General features: G+C 45.1%; 1 protein-coding gene across 27 annotated transcripts in view; it reads right to left on the bottom strand.

Annotated features, from left to right (window-relative positions):
- The window catches only part of LOC117710731 (scavenger receptor cysteine-rich domain-containing protein DMBT1), a 117,146-nt gene extending 97,314 nt beyond the window's left edge, over positions 1-19,832 (bottom strand). For 7 of the 27 annotated variants that reach the window (XM_076911717.1, XM_076911737.1, XM_076911727.1 and 4 more), the window contains exons 1-7: positions 19,734-19,832; positions 10,279-10,377; positions 8,421-8,735; positions 5,420-5,464; positions 4,735-4,764; positions 3,756-4,070; positions 3,353-3,385 (exon numbers count right to left, since the gene is read on the bottom strand). In XM_076911717.1, the coding sequence (XP_076767832.1) occupies positions 3,353-3,385; positions 3,756-4,070; positions 4,735-4,764; positions 5,420-5,464; positions 8,421-8,735; positions 10,279-10,377; positions 19,734-19,797 (901 nt within the window). In that variant the 5' untranslated portion in view covers positions 19,798-19,832. The remainder of the gene's footprint in view (positions 1-3,352; positions 3,386-3,755; positions 4,071-4,734; positions 4,765-5,419; positions 5,465-8,420; positions 8,736-10,278; positions 10,378-19,733) is intronic. The other 20 variants (XM_076911822.1, XM_076911832.1, XM_076911841.1 and 17 more) reach the window with 8 other exon arrangements.
- Positions 19,833-20,046: the final 214 nt, after the last annotated feature.

Raw genomic sequence — 20,046 nt, 5'->3', positions numbered from 1 at the left:
GTGACTTTTACTTGCTGTATTTATTAGTCTAATGTGATAGGTCTGAAATACAAAATAGGAAATCAATTCTTGGTGAAATATAGACTCCAGGGATTAGCAGAGTGAGAAATATTTGCTGAGTTGATTGCTTTGAAGATGTTCTAGGGTAAAGCCTTAAGTCGTGGCTCTTTGGAATAACTGCGAGTAAGCCTGTCACCATGGGAACTCAGGACCACTTGTCCGTCCTCAACTAGGCACAAAGTAAGAAGATGGTGACGTGTCCACAACTGAGACATAGTCCCAGCTCATGCTTCCCTCAGAGCTGAATGGACTGTCAGTGGACAATTCCATTAATCTCTTCTATACATGATTAATTATTCCAAAGAATGTCATATCATATAATAACACAATGTATTATAATAATTTAATTGTAGAAAATGATTATATAATGTATCATAGTTATTGTATATGTCATATTATTATATACTAATATTGACTTATGATGTGGTTACATCCTGAAAAAGACCATAAATCAAAATTTCTTATACTAAAATAACCTAAATGAAAAGCTTTGTGTAGTGGTGCATGCTTGTCACCCAGCTATGGGGAAGCAAAGACAGGCAGAGATCTCTGAGGTTTGCTGGCCTGCTAGCACAGCCTACTAGAGGAACTCCAAACCAGTAAGAAACCCTGTTTCAAAAGCAAAGTGAAATGATGATCTGAGGAAGGATATCTAGGGTTGTCTTCCACATGCATGTGCCCAAACATACATGTCCACATAAACATGTGCCACTCATGAGAACATGCACATACCTCCACAAAATATGGCAAATGCATTTAGTACATGTAATCTACCAAACATCAAACTTTAGCAACACAGAACCCTGTAGAGACTGGTGGTTCATATGCTGTCATATGGCTGACCGGCTGCTGTGATTCCCTGTGGCTGCCCAGTATAAGGAAAAATGATTGTATGGCATGCTGCTGACCTGAGGAAAGATAAAATTTAAAATACAAAGCACCAAAGCATATGTTCTGTTTAATGCATGTTGCTTTCTTACAATCATGAAGTCAAGAACACAGGTCAAGGCAACATAAGTAGAGACCATCTGTATATAACTATATATAAATACATACACACATATATATGTATACATAACTATATAACATAATAATTATATGTATATGTGTATGTATGTATATATTTATACTGCTACAGATTTCAAATGGTTGGTAGTAAAATGTGTGTGTGTGTGTGTGTGTGTGTGTGCAGCAAAACCAAAAAATTAGAAATATAAAGAAAATAAAAAGAAAAACGACAAAACACCCAACTGATCCTTAGCTAACTCCTGGAATTGATTGTTTAAACTCTAAGCCTCTTGGCATTGGAAAGATAAAGGAAATCCTGCATAACGGGATGCTCTGTGCTTGGTAAGTGGTGTTTGCTGAGAGGAGGTTGTTGCCCTTGGTCATTGATTCAGGACGCATATTAGAATGATGTGCATATGCCTGTCTCATTCCATTCCATAGATATCTACAGAGGAGCCATCTCTTACTGACCAGAACTGCTCTTGGCTCTCAGATAAAGAGAAGGCAGGCTTTCTCACCAACTCTCCACCCTGGAGAGAGGGGAGAACAGAGGATGGGCAAGGGATTAAAGCAAAAATACAAAAATTATCTCAGATGGGAGGAAAACAGATGGATCCTACAGAATGTGACTGAGAGGAAGAATGTTTGCATTGTGTATTCAATGGAATTCTCTCTGTGGGAGTGGTATTTTATCTGAGACATGATGAGAAGTCTGGGGAAATGTGAAGGGGAAAAGGGTCTTTCGAAGGAAGAACTGGAGCAGGTCCTAGGTCAACATCTCCTTGTCTATTAGAAGCGGGACAAAGGCCAGAGGAAAATCTAATGCAGGATAAAGTGTTTCCTCAGTGGTCAGAGATATACATGGGAGCCTTTGAGTGGTATATACCTTTAATCTAACCTAGAATCTGGATGATGAGTTCAGCTTGGGAGGCATATATATTCATTCTAAGTTCCAGGCCAGCCTGACTGCATGGTTTGCATAGTTACACACACACACACACACACACACACACACACACACACACACACGAGAGGGAGGATCAATGGAGCAATCTTTAGGAGGTTTTGAGCATGAAGAGGTGAAGAAATTTACAATTTATGGTGGAATGGTAACAGGCAGGTGGCTGCTTAGAGCACTGTTGACATCCAGGAAGAAAGATAACAAGAGTCTGGAGGATGGCAGTCTGAGGATTGAGAGACACTAAAGAGTTTAGCATATACTGGGGCAGGAAAGGATGAGGGGGGAGCATCCTCATAGAGGCAGAGAGGAGGAGGGAGAGAGCAGATGTGGGAGTGGCGTTTGTGGATGGGTAACTGTGAAGTGGGATATCATTTGAGATGTAAACAAATGGAATGATTAATAATAAAAAGAAAGTAGACTCAGAATTTTCTGAGGTTATTAAGTAGAATGAAGAAAGAGAAACAAGGAGGGTCTCCAATTCTTCTTCGTCAGGACACTAACTGTGCAGGGAGACTGAGACTGCCCTCAGCATCAGCATCCACCAGAACCGAGCTACACACGACCCCATCCAATCCACACTACACACAATGCCATCCAACCAACTTCCACAGCCCCCCTGACTAGTTAATGATGTCATTCAGGGAAATTGAATTAATTTTCTGATTCTGTTTTATTATCAGTAAAACGGATATTTGAAAAGCACCAACTCATAGGTAGGTTTCTTATGAAAAAGTCATGCTAGGTCTTCATGCTTGTGCAGGAGGAAGTTTTACCAACTGAACCATCACCCAGCTCCAGAACCTGATTTTTTTTTTTTCAAGAGGAATTTTATGTGGAATCAGATAGACTCGTGAGTTCATGATTGCCTGAGGCTGGTTTGATATGTTGTCTGCAGCTGTTTAGAAAATACCATGAAAGCATCTGGCTTGTGAAACTTAAATGTTCCAAAAGGGGTTCTGGCCTCTGAACTTAAGACTCAAACAAGAGGTGACCCTGCAGGAAAAGCTGTCCCCCAGAACCATCTCACACTTCAGTGAGTTTGTATTTGTCATTGCCCCAAGTCTGTGACCTTCAACCCAGATGGACTACCGTGAAGCAGTTGTTTTGTCTCCTCTTCAAGAAGGACATAGATGGCCTGTTAAGGTCACTTCCACTAGTGAAGTGTGAGAAATGGGACCTAAAGCTTCTGCTGCCAAAGTCCTGACAGAGAGGAGACTGAGTGTGGAGTTTACCACACATTCTCCAAACCCAGCTCAGCCAGTGTTAAGGAGTCTGTGTCAAATGAGGGTGAGTAGAAGAGCTGCCCATGAAAACGCCTCCTACCTTGAGGCCTTGCCACGGGCTCCTCACCATTTCCTGTAGGGAGTAGGGGTTGAGATTTCAGTGGCTGTTGGAATAAAGAGCTAATGGCAATCTGGTGACATTTGTTCCTGGGTTACTCAGAGGTTGTCTCTTTGTGAGATGTCTTGAAACCCTTATGATGGAACTTCCCATGTCTGCCACTATGTTTCTATATAAAATCTATGTCAACATCCAGTGTCTAAAAGTCCTGAGCTCAAGCCTTGAGCGCTTAAATTACCCGTGTCTCTTTACATCAGGCATACCCAAGCAGCAGGGTCAATTTGTGATTGTTGCTGTGGAGGCAAAGGTGCCAGAGGCATTGGTGTAGGTGCAATCTTGATCACAAGATGTGCACTATTGGGGGTGGGGGAGAGGAGGCCCTTACCTTCACAGATGACACTGGCATCTTCTCCGGGACCACAGTTATGTAGGTTCCAGCCAGCATGAGGACACTGACCTAAAAAACTCTCTGTCCCAGTACAGTCCATTTCATCCAGCAGAAATTCCCCTGGACCATCACCAAATTGTGACAGGACTGGGGCTTCGAGGGCACGCCCACAGTTGAGCTGTCGGCACACCACCTCAGCTTCACGTAGGTCCCACTGGTCATCGCAAACCCTGCCCCACTGGCCATGGTAGTAAACTTCTATGCGCCCGGAGCATCGTCCTGACCCATTCGTGAGCTGCAACTGTGGCCAGTCTTAAAGGTACAAAAATACTGCTAGGAAGAAGCTACTCTCCTTGGATCTCCCAGGATCCAGCCTAAATAGAACACCAAGCACTCATACATGCACCACATAGGAGTGCATAGCACAGGGGATCCTGCCATTAGCAGGATGGATGTGAGCCTTCTTGTCACAGAGGTCAGGGTCTGGCAGCAAAGGTGAGTTCTGCCTCATCCTGGCTGAGTTAGGATTCACAGGGAAAGCTGTGAGACATCTCTGGCACATTTAATCCTTAAGGCAGCTCCCACTGACCATACCACCACATTACTAAAGTGAATCATTTTAATGTAGAATGAAATGAAGATCTGCAAGCATGCCAAGTGCCAAGGAGCAAAGGTGGCTTGGGTAATGGGTTGAGAGTGGGTAACGGGTGGTAGGGACAGGGATGTCTCTTCTAAATGGCAATGGACTCAAGGCTTGGAGAGGAGAGGGAAGGAGTTACTTGGACCAAAAACACCTGGGAAGAGGGTAGAACTTCCTTCAACACAGAAAAGAAAAAAAACCATCAAAACAAAGTGGAATTCTTTGGTGAAGTCATTCTATCCAGCAAGATTTGTATGGCTACGGAGCTACCTACTAGTTAGAAATGTGATACCCGCCAAATGGCATCACACAAGGAGCTAGGAAACCTTAACTCACCACCAGGAAATGGTGTTAGGAGTTCAGCATCTAAGAGCAAAGTAAATAAAGAGAAGTCATTACCACGCAAAGAGCCCACCCAAGTGCACTGTATGTGTGGCGTCCTACAGAGTGGGTGTTGGCTGGCACTGTGACTGTGTGCAGGGAGAGTGTGTTCAGTAGAATCTGGTCAGTGAGAAGTGAAATCAGAGTCACCTACAAATTGGATTATGTGCACAATTACACCGCCTTCCAGAGGACAGCAGAGTCAGAGACCTCTAGAAAGCACTCTTATCGTCTCGCAAAGGAGCACATCCAGAGACTCAGTTGTTAAACACATTGTCCTGGGACTCCTCTCTCTGTCCTTATGTCTCAAGTCTGGACTTGCCTTAGTCAATCTGAGTTCTGTTGCATCTGTGAATTAGAATCTGCCAAGCCAGATGCATTCATTTCTCCTCCAGAATTCTCTGAAATATGTTTGAGCACCAGAACAAAGCAGTTTGGGATGACATACTACCTGCATGGTTAATGCCAAGGAAGTCACCTTTTCATTTTTCTTTCTTTTGCTGGGTCCTTCTGATGAAACCCATTGTTCGTCTCCTGCCCTCCCCTGCCTCCCACATGGGTTATGGTAGCAAATTCGATCAAATGACTAAGGGAGCTTGTGGGTGTTCTATTAAAGACTTGCCAAGGTCTTTGCTCTTACCAACATCTCTTGAAGTTTCATTTTCTATGAGAATGTGTTCAGATTCTATGAGGAAGAGAAGGTAGAATGCAAGGTGAGTTGGTAGGAGAAGGAAAATCTACAGTGCCATGGCTTGCTGTCACCCTAGCACCATGTGCCCAGTGGGACGCTTAGCCTAGAATTGGTTACACGGGGCTAATACAAGAAGGCCAATGCTCTCAAGCACATTGCCTTTGTTCAGTATCTGTGGGGATGTCACCTGTTAGTATGAATCATGCTCACATCTTTCAGTGAGAGTTGGTTTGCAGAGCGTCTCAGCTTGAGATTGGAGCTGAAATGGCCATAGGCTAAATAGGTGCAGTTTCTTAAGGAATTTATGCTAGTTTGTGCTGGCTATTTAAGTATGGTTTCATATTATAATAATGCAACTTTGGTTTCTCTTAGACTTCTAGAGACAATGGGATTTCAGAGTCTCTGCTTAGGGCAGGCTGTACCGTTTGGAAATTAGCTCATTGGCATTTGTTTGTTTTCTCACTGACAAACCAACTGCTCATTTTCCCAGTTAGCATCCTTTGTTTTTCTGCCTGTAATAAGGGATGCGGACACTTACGGAGTTGGAATGGGAGAAGAGTGGGTTCTGATGGTGAAGGCTCTAAAGAGAAACTAGGACAGCTCAGCTGGGGTTCTCCCTGTACTTGGGGATCTTGTCAGGTTGTGGAGTGTGACTGTGTGTATGTGACTCTGTGTGTGTGTGTGTGTGTGTGTGTGTGTGTGTGTGTGTGTTCTGGGGAGGCCAAATAGATGGTGCAGATGAGACACCTAGCAGAGCAACAAAGACAACTGTGAACGCTGATACATTTTCCTAAGGTTCATGGCATCTTCTCAAAACTGTGGACATATTTGGGGGTGAAATGGGGCATTAGGTATGGACACCTCAGGTCCACATATGTGCTGGGTGATCCTGGTCAAGAAGGAATTCATCTTGACCTTGATTTGTCCTTTAATTTTGGTTTCATTATTTTCAAAACAAGAAAAGTAAAACAACCCCTCTTGAGTGGCAAAGATTGAGTAGGAAGTGGAGAATCGAAAAGACCCACGTGAGCAGAGAGGATTTAGGCTTCGAAGCAGTCTCTCGGGCAAAACCAGTCAGAGACCTGTTCCTCCTGCCCTTAGAATACAAGGCATGCTATGATTCAAATTCTAATTCACCATATCCACCAAAATAGCATATTTACAAAAAATTACAGGACAAACTTAATAATCAACTTTAATCAGTAAGAAAGACAATCAGATAAAATTGTTTGGAAGCTCTGGGCCCAGGCTCACCCTTGGATAAGGAGTTGTAGACAATTTCCATCACTTTGAAAGTAATTGTTAACCAACTATTAATGCATTATTAATTTATAACCAGTTACTGAAGTCTAGTCTCCACCTGTATATGTTTGATTCTAAATCTTCGGCACTATTGCCATCTTGTGTTGGAACATTCTTTGAAAGAGAGAGCCATCCTGTGCATCGTAGGGGGCTTGACTATGTCCCTGGATGCTACCACACACACCAGGGGCATCCCCCAGTGTGAAGACCAAAATTTCTAAATGCTTTCTAGGGCACAAAATCACCTCCAGCTGAGAACAACCACAGAAAGATAAACTTGAAAAGGGCTTTAAAAATCCCCCAAAGCAAGGCTTATGCTTGTGCTAATTTGCTAACTAGGCTGTTCTCAGTACCCCTCCGGCACCCCCAAAGGTACCTGGTCCAAGAGCGTGCAGCCTGAGAGAGCAGCAAAGTCCTCCTCTGCCCACCCAGGCTGCCCAATGTGAATTCTGCCCCCATAGTAGCTCAGAGGGCTCACCAGAAGCACTTTCAAAAGCATGTAGCACAGTTCAACCTTAAAGCAAGCCTCGGACTAAAGATAATCAGAGGAACTAAGGCTATCTGTCTCCTGAAGGCTACAGGGAAGCCTTAGGAATAGCAGTTTCATGGACCAGGACTCTCTAAATTCCCTACAGGGGGAAGACCCTGACCAGGGCAGGACTCATGACATCTACAGTCACCAAGAATGACATGCCACTTCTGATAGGAGCAGAAGGCCATTGGTTCATCCCATGGAGCCAGAGACATGTTCACTGCTAAATTGACCAAGCCTTCCACAAAACATGCTTGTTAGGGGAGTATTTAACTCCTGGCCAGTGGATGGAGCCTCGGGTCCTGCTTCTTGGAAGATTGAATCTTGTGAAACATGAGCAGAGGAGACCTGGGAAGCAGTCTCTGGCTCACCAGTTAGCAGCTGGTGAACAAGGATAGAGCCTTTCTTTTCCCTTTTACTCCACTCTGCATCTTGCTCTATCATCCACAGTTGGTTCATCAGGGGCAGAACTACTCTGCCTCCGGTAGCTTTATTTCCACCCAAAACAGGATTTTGAGGACCATGTTGTTGGCAGCCTGGCTCTCAGGATATAAGGCAGGGTAGTAAGTTCCAATGATCACCGTCACAATGATCACTCCCATTTAATTAGAGGAAAGTTAAAAGATACGCAAGGCCTCACCAAGCACAGGGAGATGAGTGTGGGAAGAGGACCAGTAGAGGGTTACCCCGGGGTGCCTTCCTGTAATCCCTGAGGGCCCACAATTTAAAGGTCCCCATCCTTTGGCACTCTGCTGTCTCTGTCCTGAAATTTGTCATAGCTCTCACACTGGGACCCACAAATCACATAACCCTGCAGCTGGCCTGAGTGTTTTCCTTTCCATCTGTTCCCCTCCCAGTGTTACCGTTGGCCACCTAAGTGGATGCAATTAAACTGGAGTAGAATAAGAGGCCCATATCCAGCTGCTTCCCAAACCTCACGAAGGAGAGGTTCCACACAGGTGTCATTCTGAAGGTTCCCAGGACCATGAGCAGACAGGACTTTTGATCCCACATGACAGTATGTTACAAAGGCTTCCTTTAGATCAGTCGGGGAGAAAGGGAAATGATTGGATAACATAAAAAATCAATTCTTGGAAAAGATGGAAAATAATTTACCAGAGCAGATGACACCAATGTCTTCCTCGTGCCCACAGTTGTGGATGAACCAGCCAGCATGGGAACACTGCCCCAGGGAGACCTCCGTCCCAGAACACTGCACATCATCCAGAAGAATGGAGCCAGAGCCCTGGCCAAAGTAGGCCTCTCCCAGGGTGGACACAGCAGCCCCGCAGCCCAGCTGCTGGCACACGACCTGTGCTTCCTTCTTGTCCCACAGATCGTCGCACACTGTGCCCCACACACCTTCAAAATACACCTCGACTCGGCCAGAACACCTGCTAGAACCTTCCACAAGCTGCACGGGAAGCCAGTCTTTGGGAGAAAAGTTCCCCAACCCCACCTGAGTGTTGGTGAACAGAGTCACTTCCCCACCAGCTTCCCGGAAGTCCCGCCCGTGTTCCCAGCACTTGGTTGAATCCTTTACAGTGGTTCTCAATCTTCCTAATGCTGTGACCCTTTAATATACTTCCTCCATTTGTGGTGACCCCCAAACCATGAAATTATTTTGTTGCTACCTCACAACTGTAATTTTGCTACTGTAATGAATCATAATGTAAATATTTGATATGCAGGATATTTGATATATGACCCCTGTGGAGATTATGACCCGCTAGTTGAGAACTGCTGTTTTACATGGACATCTTTATAAGGGGCATTGTCACATTATACCAGAGAGGAAGGGCATCAGCTTTCAGGTATCAGAGCATTAGCTAATGAGGACCAGAATGGGACCCCATAGATCTCCCTAAAGTCCTCATTTGTAATAGAACTATTTATTCATAAACAAGTTTAGGTTCTGCTGAGAGGGGAAAGCCACAGGGCTTTGCTTTGTCCTTTCAGCCCCTTTTCATTCTGTGTCCCAACCACTACCCACGTTAGCAAGGAAATCTTCATCTAAGAAGACAGAGACTGTCCAAACTGCCTGCTTGATATTTCAGTATAAGAATTTGGATTCCTGAGTCATTTCCACTGTGCCCTGTGGTGCTGGGGAAAGGCAAATGCTTGGTGAGTGCAGAGTACATGCTGCCCTCTGCTGGCACCCGCCACTCCCAGTTTTATCCGCCAGCACTTTGCTGGGCAGCAACCAGCTGGCTCACCCAGGGCTCTCAGGGGCAGCAAGCTTTGCTAGGACAGTGGATAGAAAACAACCAAAAGTGAGGTTTGGCTGGGTCAGCCGCTAGCTGTGTAGTCAGTGTATGTGGGACCACTTAGATTCTGTTTTCCTCGTCTGCAAAAGAACACAGTGCACACCTTAAAGGATGATCGTGAGCCAAATGCGGGTGTAGTGCCTGTCACAGGGGGATGCTCAGGGGCAATTGTTATTAGCTTCATTTTGTAAACCAATAGTTAGATAGATAAGGGTTGTTATACATTCCCAAAACTGCTGAGGGAAAGCTGTGATGGGGAGGGAGAGAGGGTGCTCTCTTGGTAGCTCTCCTCTTTCCAGTCACCAGAGAGCAGAGTTTCAAAGTGTGGCCCTTGGATAGGCCCTGTTCCCATCCCTGAGAAAACTTGTTCAATATGGACTTCTGGGGTACACCCACATCTAAGGGTAAGACCCAAGACTTTGCACATTCTATAAGTTCTAGAGTGGTTGTCATGTGCTCCACCATTTAAGAACACTCTTCATGATTAATGTGTAAGAACCAAGAAGGCAGGAAAGGCTCTGACAGTATCTCTGTTTTGTTAGGCACAAAGAATATTGGGGTGTGTTTGTCTGAGGATGAGAGATTTATCCTACCCGAGTGTGGACTGTCTATTCCTGGGGGCTTTGGTGTCTTCTCATTTCAATGTCCCTTCTCTCCTTCCCCCCACCACTTCTGCAGGGCATGGGCACTGTCTGGCTAAGACTTACCTTCTTCTTGTTCCTCAGACGTGTCTTGGATGAAGGTTCTTTTAGGCCGTTCCTTCCCCAGCCTTGCTCCAGATCCTCTGATGTCCTTCCTGTAACAAGCTGAGATACACCAGCCATGTCAGAGACTTGCAGGGACCCTGAACACAGCTAACCCAGGCCTTATGGAAACCTCCTGGGTCTTGCTCCAAACCCATCAATCCCCAGGCATAGCAGAGAAAGGCATGGGGATCTAAATATGCAGCTACCCAAAGCAGGGCTATCAACGGGAAAGAGGGCTATCAGCGGGAAAGCACCAGGTGCCTGGGGAAACCTATTTTTCTTAAGCTCCTGCTTTGCAGTACACTTGGTTTTAAAATTCTCCTTGCTGTCATTTCTGTGTTAATTTCAGCTATTTTGACAATGGGTCAGCCAGTATACTTCATTATGATTCAATAGCTGTCTGTGGCTGGTGTATTTTCTTTAAGGAAGTAACAGTTTCTACATAAATTCTACTATGCTCTTAGTTAATTCTATGTTCCTAACATTTCTTGCACTGGCTTTTTAAACAATTTTTTCTTTCTTAAAAAAAATCTATTCTTATAGAATTTTCATTATCCTTTTTCATTTCGAAAGATTGTTTTTAAAAATTTCTTTCCTTCTTTCTTTGTTTCTTCCTTTCTTTCTTTGCTTCCTCTCTTTCTTTCTTTCTTTCTTTCTATCTTTCTTTCTTTCTTTCTTTCTTTCTTTCTTTACTTCTTTCATATGATGATGTCACACTATATGGCCATGGCTGGCCTTATGCAAAACAGACTGACTTGAATTCACAAAATCTGCCTGCCTCTGCCTCTCAAGCACGGGGACTAAAGGTCTGGCCCTGGTTTTTGTTTTGTTTTGTTTTGTTTTGTTTCATATAAAATTTTGTTATTTTACTTTCCCAAAAAAATGGATATTCATTATTGCCATTTATGCTGCATTCTTGGAATTTTTTCTTTTCTTTTATTGGATATTTTCTTTATTGACATTTCAATTGCTATCTCCCTTTTCAGTGTCCCCTCTGGAAACCCCCTATCCCATCCCCCCGCCCTCTGCTTCTATGAGGGTGCTCCCCGACCCATTCACTCCCACCTCCCAGCCCTGGTATTCCCCTACACTGAGGCATTGAGCCTTCACAGGACCAAGGGCCTCTCCTCCCATTGATGCCCAACAAGTCCATCCTTTGCTACATATGTGGCTGGAGCCATGGGTCCCTCCATGTGTGCTCTTTGGTTGGTGGTTTAGTTCCTGGGAGCTCTGCGGGATCTGGTTGGTTGATATCATTGTTCTTCCTATGGAGTTGCAAACCCCCTCAGCTCCTTCAGTCCCTTCTCTAACTCCTCCAATGGGGACCCTGTGCTCAGTCCAATGGTTGGCTGTGAGCATCCTCCTCTGTATTTGCCAGGCTCTGGCAGAGCCTCTCAGGAGACAGCTATATCAGGCTCCTGTCAGATTTGGTTAATAAGAAGATATTTGGCTACTACTCAGAATAAATGTGGTAGGGTTGTTTTTATTGTTGTTGTTTTGTTTTAAACTACTTCATAGTTCTTTATGAACAAAAACAATAACTTTTCTCTAACATCATTAATTGCAAGCCAAGACTGTTCCCCACAGCAAGCCCCCTGGTGGATCTATCTGCCACTCAGCCCGTATCTCTGCTATAGCCATTGGAAGGTGACTTCCTGCTCAGTAGACAACCAAGAACCCAGTCCTATGGTGCTTTTGGGTCAGGGCACTTTTACAATAGCCTAATTAATTACCAGCTGTCTGTTAGGTGTGCCTGGTGTGATTTGACATTGATAACGCCCTGGAATTCATCAAGTGACCCAGTCACTTTGTCCTCTTCACAGACGAATAACCAGATGAGGTAATAGACAGCCCACTGAGCAGAGATATGAGTTGGCAGCAAGAAGAGACAGCAGAGCTGCCTAGGGCTCCTGGGAGTCCAGAGTTGGGACTGCTGACCTTTATTCAATGCTCATGGTGAGCCCCCTTGAGTCAAAGCACTGTCAATTCCCTATTCTGAGCTGACTTAGACTCTACCATCAGTTCCACTCCCATTTCACAGATAAGAAACTTAGAACACATAGAGCCAAGGAACTTCCCCAGACCCATGGCTGACAGAAGGCAGCCCCAGACCTGCAGCTGGCAGGAGGCAGTGCCCTTGTTTGGTTCTGGAGGAACGTCAGCCTCGGCAGCACCTGGCCTCCCTAGCACCTTCTGGGTCTTGTTCATGATCTATGGCTTGGCTTTGACCCATCGACTCTCCCTGACCCCACATTCTACTACATCAGGTCAGGTCTTCCATTTTCCATTTATCCAGTCTTTCCCACCTCCACTGAGACAGTGTCTTAGTAGGTATCTCCAGGACAGCCTCTAACTTGATATCCTGCCTCAGCCTCCTGAGGGATGAGGCTACAGGTGTTTGCCATCATGCCTGGCACCAATTACTTTTCATTAATAATAATAAATCTTTGTGTATCTCTCTTTTGAGACAAAGTCTCACTATGTAGCCCTGGCTGACCTGTTGATGATTTTAAGACCGGCCTTTAACTCATAGGGACCTGCCTCCTAACTGCTGGGATCGAAAGAGTGTGCCACCAAACCCAGATTCAGCATTTTGAAAGAATTATACATTCATCATCACATTAGAGACCATCTAGTGTGTGCTGATTAGGCCCAGTAAGGTGACCTGGAATACAGGTGGTCATGGGGAGGAAAAAAAGGAGGAAGGAGTGAAGGGAGGGAGGAAGAAAAAAAGAAGTAAAGGTCTCTACTGCTGTTGTATAAAAACATGGCCATCCAGAGTAAGGAGAGGTGTGTATGTGTGTACATGCACATGTGCACATGCATGTGTGCATGTGTGCATGTGTGCATGTGTGTATATGTGTATATGTGTATATGTGTGTGCATGTGCATATGCTTTCATGTGTGTATGTGTGCATGTGTATATGTGTATGTGCATGTGTGCGTGTGTGTATGTGTGTATATGTGTGTACATGTGCATATGCTCTCATGTGTGTATATGTACATGTGTATATGTGTGCGTGCATGTGCATGTGTGCATGTGTGTGTGTGCACTCAAGCATGTGTGTGAATGAGTGAGTGTCTGCTGTCATTCTTTCACTTTCCCTAATTTAATTTGTCTTCCATTCTAGTGCATGTCACCTTCTTACTCATCCTCCCCCCAAAGCCACATTAGTGTCATTTGATAACTATACTAGGTCCTAATTGTCTATTAAAGATCAAAGTTCTTAGCCTGAATTCAAGCCCCCTCTGTAATTAGACCATAGCTCCCTTCCCAGCTCCTGTCTTACTGGTGGGTTGTTCTCCATCTCAGCAAGAAGCCTCATTCGATCCACCTCTAGTCCTTCTCTTGAACTATTAAGATTCCCACATCTGAACATGGCCATTCAGACATAGCCAACCCTAAGTCAGAGGCCGTGGTTGCACATGCGTCGGCAAACTGCTCGAGGTGGTACAAATTAACCCAAGTAAAACAGGTGCTCTTTGCCACGCTCCCTGAGACAGGAAAGCTGATTGTGAAGCTTCCGGGGACAATAGTCATGCAGCCATCATTCACTTCCTGTGATAATCAGTGACCCAGTGGCCTGAGGGACATGAAGGAGACATCCAAGAAGCTTCCAAGCAATTGAGTCACCAAAGGCTCAGCTTCAAATACAGCTTTCATGCTGTTTAATGGACCTCACTTTTCCCTTGCACATTACCAAGCCTGGGATCCCAGTTAAGATGTTTGTATGCGTGAGAATGGGGAAAGATGACCACTTTGCCCCCGGTAATATTTAATCATATCCTTTGAATACATTTTCTAAGGCTGTGAAGTGGGATGAACAGCCTGCTTGCTGAAAATATGGAGCGTGATCCGTAGAATGTTGAGTAGAACTGTAAGGTAAGTGGAGGCAGGATGGGAAAGGTGTTGAGTGTGAGGCCAAATGTATTGCAGGAACAGGCTGAACTTCAAGGTGGGGAGGCTAGAGGCAGGGGAGGGGGGGAAGGGAAGCATATTCCTGAAGCCATGGTGGCAGTGGGAGGGAAGAAAGACTGGTGTGAGTGAGCTGCTGGGGTGGGGGAGGGCAGTGATGGGACTGGCCAACTAAGAGGAGGGACAAGGAAGAGTCAGAATGCAGCCACAGGGCTGGAGCCTGTGCTTGGAGTGTCAGACACAGGAAAATCTAGAGACCTGGATGGGTTACATGATCAGAAATGATTGCCACAGGTCAGGAAGCAGACTGAACCATTAGGGGTAAGTGATTAGATGGGCCAGCCTAAGATGAGACAGGCCACAGGAAGAACCAATGGCCGAGCTCGTAGACACTAACCAGACTGGTGCCATTGGCTCAGAAAATAAAGGGTAGGGTCCATCTTCTCCTCAAAAGAACAATGACAGGAAAGAGATGGGGTTAGGATAGGGCTAGGAGGTGAGGAGAGTGAAGATTTATGACCACTTGGCCAGAATCTGGCTGTGGAGAAAAGGTGACTTTCCAGAAGGGCCCTAGCAGGGAGGATTAAGCCAACTACTATCTGTTATCTTGCTCTTTGACTCAGCTTCTCACTATATAGCCTGGACCGGCCCTGGACTTACAGTCCTTAGTCTCCTGAGTGCTATACCAGGTGGTCACCACAAGGTCTAGCTGTAGTCTTTGTATGGAGAAATGGGTGCTATTGCTGGCGCCTGAGCCTAGGGCCATACACAGGCCAAGAATGTACTCTACCGCCGAGGTACACCAGCTCCCAGTCTTTCATATGGAGAACTGACAGTCTCCCAATCTTAAGTAAGGCATGCTGCATCTCTGCATGCCCCCAGCAAGCTGTCCATACCCCTCCTCTACAGAACTCCAGGGCATCCAGCAGTGGGGACAACTGGGGTCTTGCCTGTTTGATTTGGACTGTTGTTGGAAACATTAGTTGAGGAACCAGGGATGAGAGATCTGATGAACTAGGCATGGAGATAATGGATACCCCAGGAAGGAGGAGGAGAGGATGATGACAAAGAGGCCTTCTTTAGAGCAGGAATAAGGGGAAAGTGTTTGAAGCACCTTGGTCGTGTGTGATATGTGTGAATGATTGCGTATGGCGAAAGTGAACTTGTGATGTGTACCTCTGAATGAATGGATGAGAGTTTGTGTGAACGAGTATGAGGATGTGGGTGAATGTACATGAATATACGTGAGAGGTGTGTGGACAGGTTTGAACGAGTGTGTGTGTGTGTGTGTGTGTGTGTGTGTGTGTGTGTGTGTGTGTGTGTGTGCGCGCGCGCGCGCGCGCGCGCATGTGCCTGCTGGCTAGTAATGTCAGCTTGACACAAGCTAATCATCTGAGGGAAGGGAACCTTGACTGAGAACTTGTCCCTATAAGATGGGGCTTCAGGCAAGCCTGTAGAACATTTTCTTAATTAGTGATTGATGTGGGAGGGCCCAGCCCATTGTGAGTGGTGCCATCCAGAGCTGGTGGTCTGGGGTCCTTTAAGAAACCAGGCTGAGCTAGCCCTAAGGAACAAGCCAGTAAACAACACACCTCCATGATCTCTGCATGGCCTCCTGCCTCCGGGGTTCCTGCCCTGTTTGAGTTCATGCCTTGACTTCCTTCAATAGTGACCTGTGATGTGGAACTCTAAGGTGAAATAAACCTTTTTCTTCCCAAGCTACTTTTGGTCATGGTGTTTCATCACAGTGATGGTAATCCTGACTGTATTGTGAATGTACGCATGAGTGTTTAGTAGTGTAACTGTGAGTATTTATATCTCAGATCCTCATTGCATTCAGCAGGGCAGTGTGACATTTGCTTTGCATTTAACCAGTGGTCCGTGGGACAGCAGGGCAGGCATCCTTCAGCAGCACAGGTGGAAGAAGTGTCAGTTGATCATGAGATTTGTAGAGACTGTTTCCCTATTTAAGTTGGAAAGTGTTATGAACTGAAGCTTCCAGAAAAATAAAGTCATTTGTGCTGAAGAGTGTACATGGCTGGCTAGAACTTCATGACTGAAATAGTCTGAAGGCTGAAGATCCAAAATTAAAATCATTTTGAGCTGTGTTTAATCCCTTCAACATCCATTTATCACCCACCTTCTGCATTTGACCCAACATCCTTTTTTAATATCAGACAACCCCTGGAAAATAGTCTTAGCAGACCACTAACTTCCATCAACTCAAAAGCTAGGCATGTCATCGGATATCACGTGAGACCTATAGCAGAGATTTCCCCCTGTGTTAAAACTGGCCTACACTTTATCTCCAACAGCCTTCTTAGGGGGCCACCAAGTTGCCCTTTGCATCTTTTGTGTAAACTGCCCCAGTAATACCCAAGGCTCCAGTGATCTACAAGTCCTTCAAATCCCTTCTATGGTTAAGTGACCTTCGGGGAACTGCACTACCTCCCTGGGTGGTTGTTCTTAGGTCACACTGGCCCCATTGTCTGTTAGGCTCTTGTGTAATTACCAGGAGCCTGGCAAAGCCTGTTACACCATATCCTGTCATTAATCCTTGGTTCCTGGCTCAAACCCCTCAGCTCCCACCCCTCCACCTGAAAGCTGTAGAATGACATAAACATCTCAGGGGAGAGGTGTGGCAAGAGCATGGACAGGGACAGAAAGTTTTCAAGGCACCCAGATAAAGGAGGTACCAGGGCTAGGGGAAACCATCCCCACTGATAAGTGAGACTTGCGAGAAGTGTCTACCAGATCGGCTGAGCTGCTTAATTATCTTTGTATTTGCAGAACATGGGTGAAAGAAAAAACTATAATCCTCTTATTTTTGTTTTTGGAGAAGCTTGTGGGCAGAGGGGGCCCAGGGTATGATATTCTTGTTCATTTATTTCCATTCCTTTTTTCCAAGTACCAAGCTGGCCTCAGTGGTGCCAGCAGCTGTGCTGCAGCCTGGGGCCACAGAAGAGCAGGGTGTTCTGCTGAACATGGCAGACGGCTCGAGCAGTGAGCAGGAGGTCAGCCAACACCAAAGGGGATAGAGGTCAGGTAGAGAGGAGAGCTGTGACCAGGTTACAGACTTGAGTTTCAGTAAGATAAGAGGTGGGGCTCAGTGGAAGTTAGGATCAGGACCATGGTTGATTCTTCCATGGGGGACCTACTCTGTTCCCTGTTTTATAAGGGAGCTTCCAGAATACATTCTTAAGAAAACCACTCCCACCCCAACTCTGAAGCTCTCAGAAACTGTTACACTTGTCGCAGACTGAGATCTTTCTATTTCCCACCCCTGCATCCACACTAAATTCTTTCTACACTCAATTCCAAACAGGCCTGGTCATACCCCAAGAGCACTTCCCCAGAGCAGCCCCAGCTGTGGCTAGGAGCAGATCTCATTGGGGTGCCTTCTGGACGGGGCCAGGCAGGAGTCATGCTCACTCAGGCTTTGGTTGACATCCCCAAAGCCAGCACTGTCACTTTGAGATCAACCTCAGCATCATCTTTTCCACGGTAGAGCCAGAATGATTGACTAGAACTGAATTCTCGCAAAACACTCCAAACGTATTCATGTGCCAGGGAACTCCAAACGTTCCACATAGCATTGGTAGGGTTCATGCGTCCCCAGTGTTTACCTACACAGCTTCCTATTCATGGAGGAAGAACGAGAAGTTCCCCCCCCCCTTTTTTTTGCTATATTTGGAAAGTTGAATCAATTACTTGGGAATTATTACTGAGGGGCTGGGGAGATAACTCTGACGTGAAGAGTATGCTACTCCTGCAGAAGACCAGAGTTCAGTTCCCAGCACATACACTGACTGCTCACAGCCCCTGTAAGTCTAATTGCAGGGAATCTTACTTCGATTCTAGTTTCTAGGTGAGTGTGCTCAGGTGCATGCACCCACACAGAGCCACAAACATACAATGAAAAGAAAAAGAGGAAAAGGAAAGAGCTGCTGAAATATTGAAAGGGGGAACTATCCCAGTTTCTTAGGAGACTTGGAAAATGGAGAAGTCGTGGCTAAGGGAATGTGAGATTCAACAATTTTACCTCTTCATTTAAGATGTACAATTTGTAATCCACAACACCTATGGCAGCGGTTAGACTGACTGAGCACTTTCTGTGTCCGAGGGACCCTTCAAAGTCTTTTACTAACACTTCATTAATCTACCCAATAGTCTCATATGTCATGTCCCTTTGTAGGAGAGGGCACAGCAGCATGAGGATTCAAAACTTGTTTCAAGTTCCCAAGACTAGAAAGTCCTCGTTAGGTCTTGAAGGCTCTAGAGCAGTGGCTCTCAACCTTCCTAATGCTGTGAACCGTTAGTACAGTTCCTCATGTTGTGGTGACTCCAACCATAAAATTATTTTCATTGCTATAATTTTGCTACTGGTATGAATCATAATGTAAACATCTGTGCTTTTGATGACCTTAAGTGACCCCTGCAAAAGGGTTGTTTGACCACCAAAGGGTCAAGACCCACAGATTGGGAAACACCACTAGATTGTTGCGTCTCTAACCCAGGCTCAAGTATTATAGGACATGTAGATTCAAAAGAAAGCATAAAGCACCCAAGAAATCATCACATTGTTCCTTATGCTCCAGTACAACTTAACTGTTTTTTAAACACTGGGAATTTTGCATAAATATATGCATGCAATTATTTGTAATCAAGTTATTTGATTTGAATTTATGAATTCATTATGAAATTATGAATATTTTCAAATATTCATTTGTTTACCTTCTCACCTATAGTCAAGTACGAAAATTAAGCAATAAAAGACTTTAACATTTCCCCCCAAAGCCACTAAACAATGATAAAAATAATCAAGATTATGTAAATGTTTCAAATTAGTTTCAAATGAAATTAAAACTTCCCTAAGCAGACGAGTAGAGAACATACGTTAAAACCAAGAAAAGCAAAGGACTCAATCTGGTTCAATCTGGTTTTTATAAAGTACAGATTTCTCAGAGTAGAAATCTTTACAAGTCCAGTCCAGGTAATTTTGTGTCATATCAAATATTTGAAGCTAGGATGTTTTATTGACATTTTCCAGATCCATTCAACACTAGAAAAGAAATGCCAACTATAATTCAATACTCTTGGTGAGTGCTAAACACCAAAACTTGAGCACATGAACCAAAGAAGACTTCACAGTCCCTTGCTGGCTCATCTTGGCCAGTAGCCCTTCTATCTTTCCCTCCAGAAGCCTACAAACAGAGCCACAGTCCATGAAGACAATAAATTGACTGATGCTTTGTTCACAGAAAACAAATCTTTCATAAGACATTTGATTCAACATCCATAAACCAGATCAAGGTGATGTGGCCGATCACAGCAGCAGTCAACAGAGGTCAGATTATGTTAAACAGAGTAACTGCTCCCTTTGTGCTGACTTAATTTTAAGCTGGCACATCAGAGGACAAGAGACAAAACCACACTTTCTCTCTCCAGTCTGTCACAAGGCTTTAGCTGTGTACAGAACCCTGGGGCATTAGCTGTGTACCTGCTTCAGGTAGAATCGCAGCGTGGAAGAACAGCAGCCAAAGTAGGCGGGCGTGGCAGCCCATGTTGGGAGGGCTTCCAGCTACTGGCTAGCCTCAAGTTCCAGCTTTATATTCTCTTCAGGCTCCCCAGTGGGAGTGGCTTGGCAACTCGATGCTCTTCTCCAGCTCGAATTGGCAGGCATCTGGAGCAGGGCACAGCAAAGCATTTCCCTTGGTGTCTTGAATGTTTGTTCTGGGGAGCAAAAGTGATTTTGGCCTATTAGATACATTCCATTAGAACAACCAGAAGTCGATGTTAGAGAAGACAAATGC

Source organism: Arvicanthis niloticus, chromosome 1 (assembly GCF_011762505.2).
Source record: "Arvicanthis niloticus isolate mArvNil1 chromosome 1, mArvNil1.pat.X, whole genome shotgun sequence".
Classification (NCBI taxonomy): domain Eukaryota; kingdom Metazoa; phylum Chordata; class Mammalia; order Rodentia; family Muridae; genus Arvicanthis; species Arvicanthis niloticus.
This window is presented reverse-complemented; position numbering and strand designations above follow the sequence as displayed.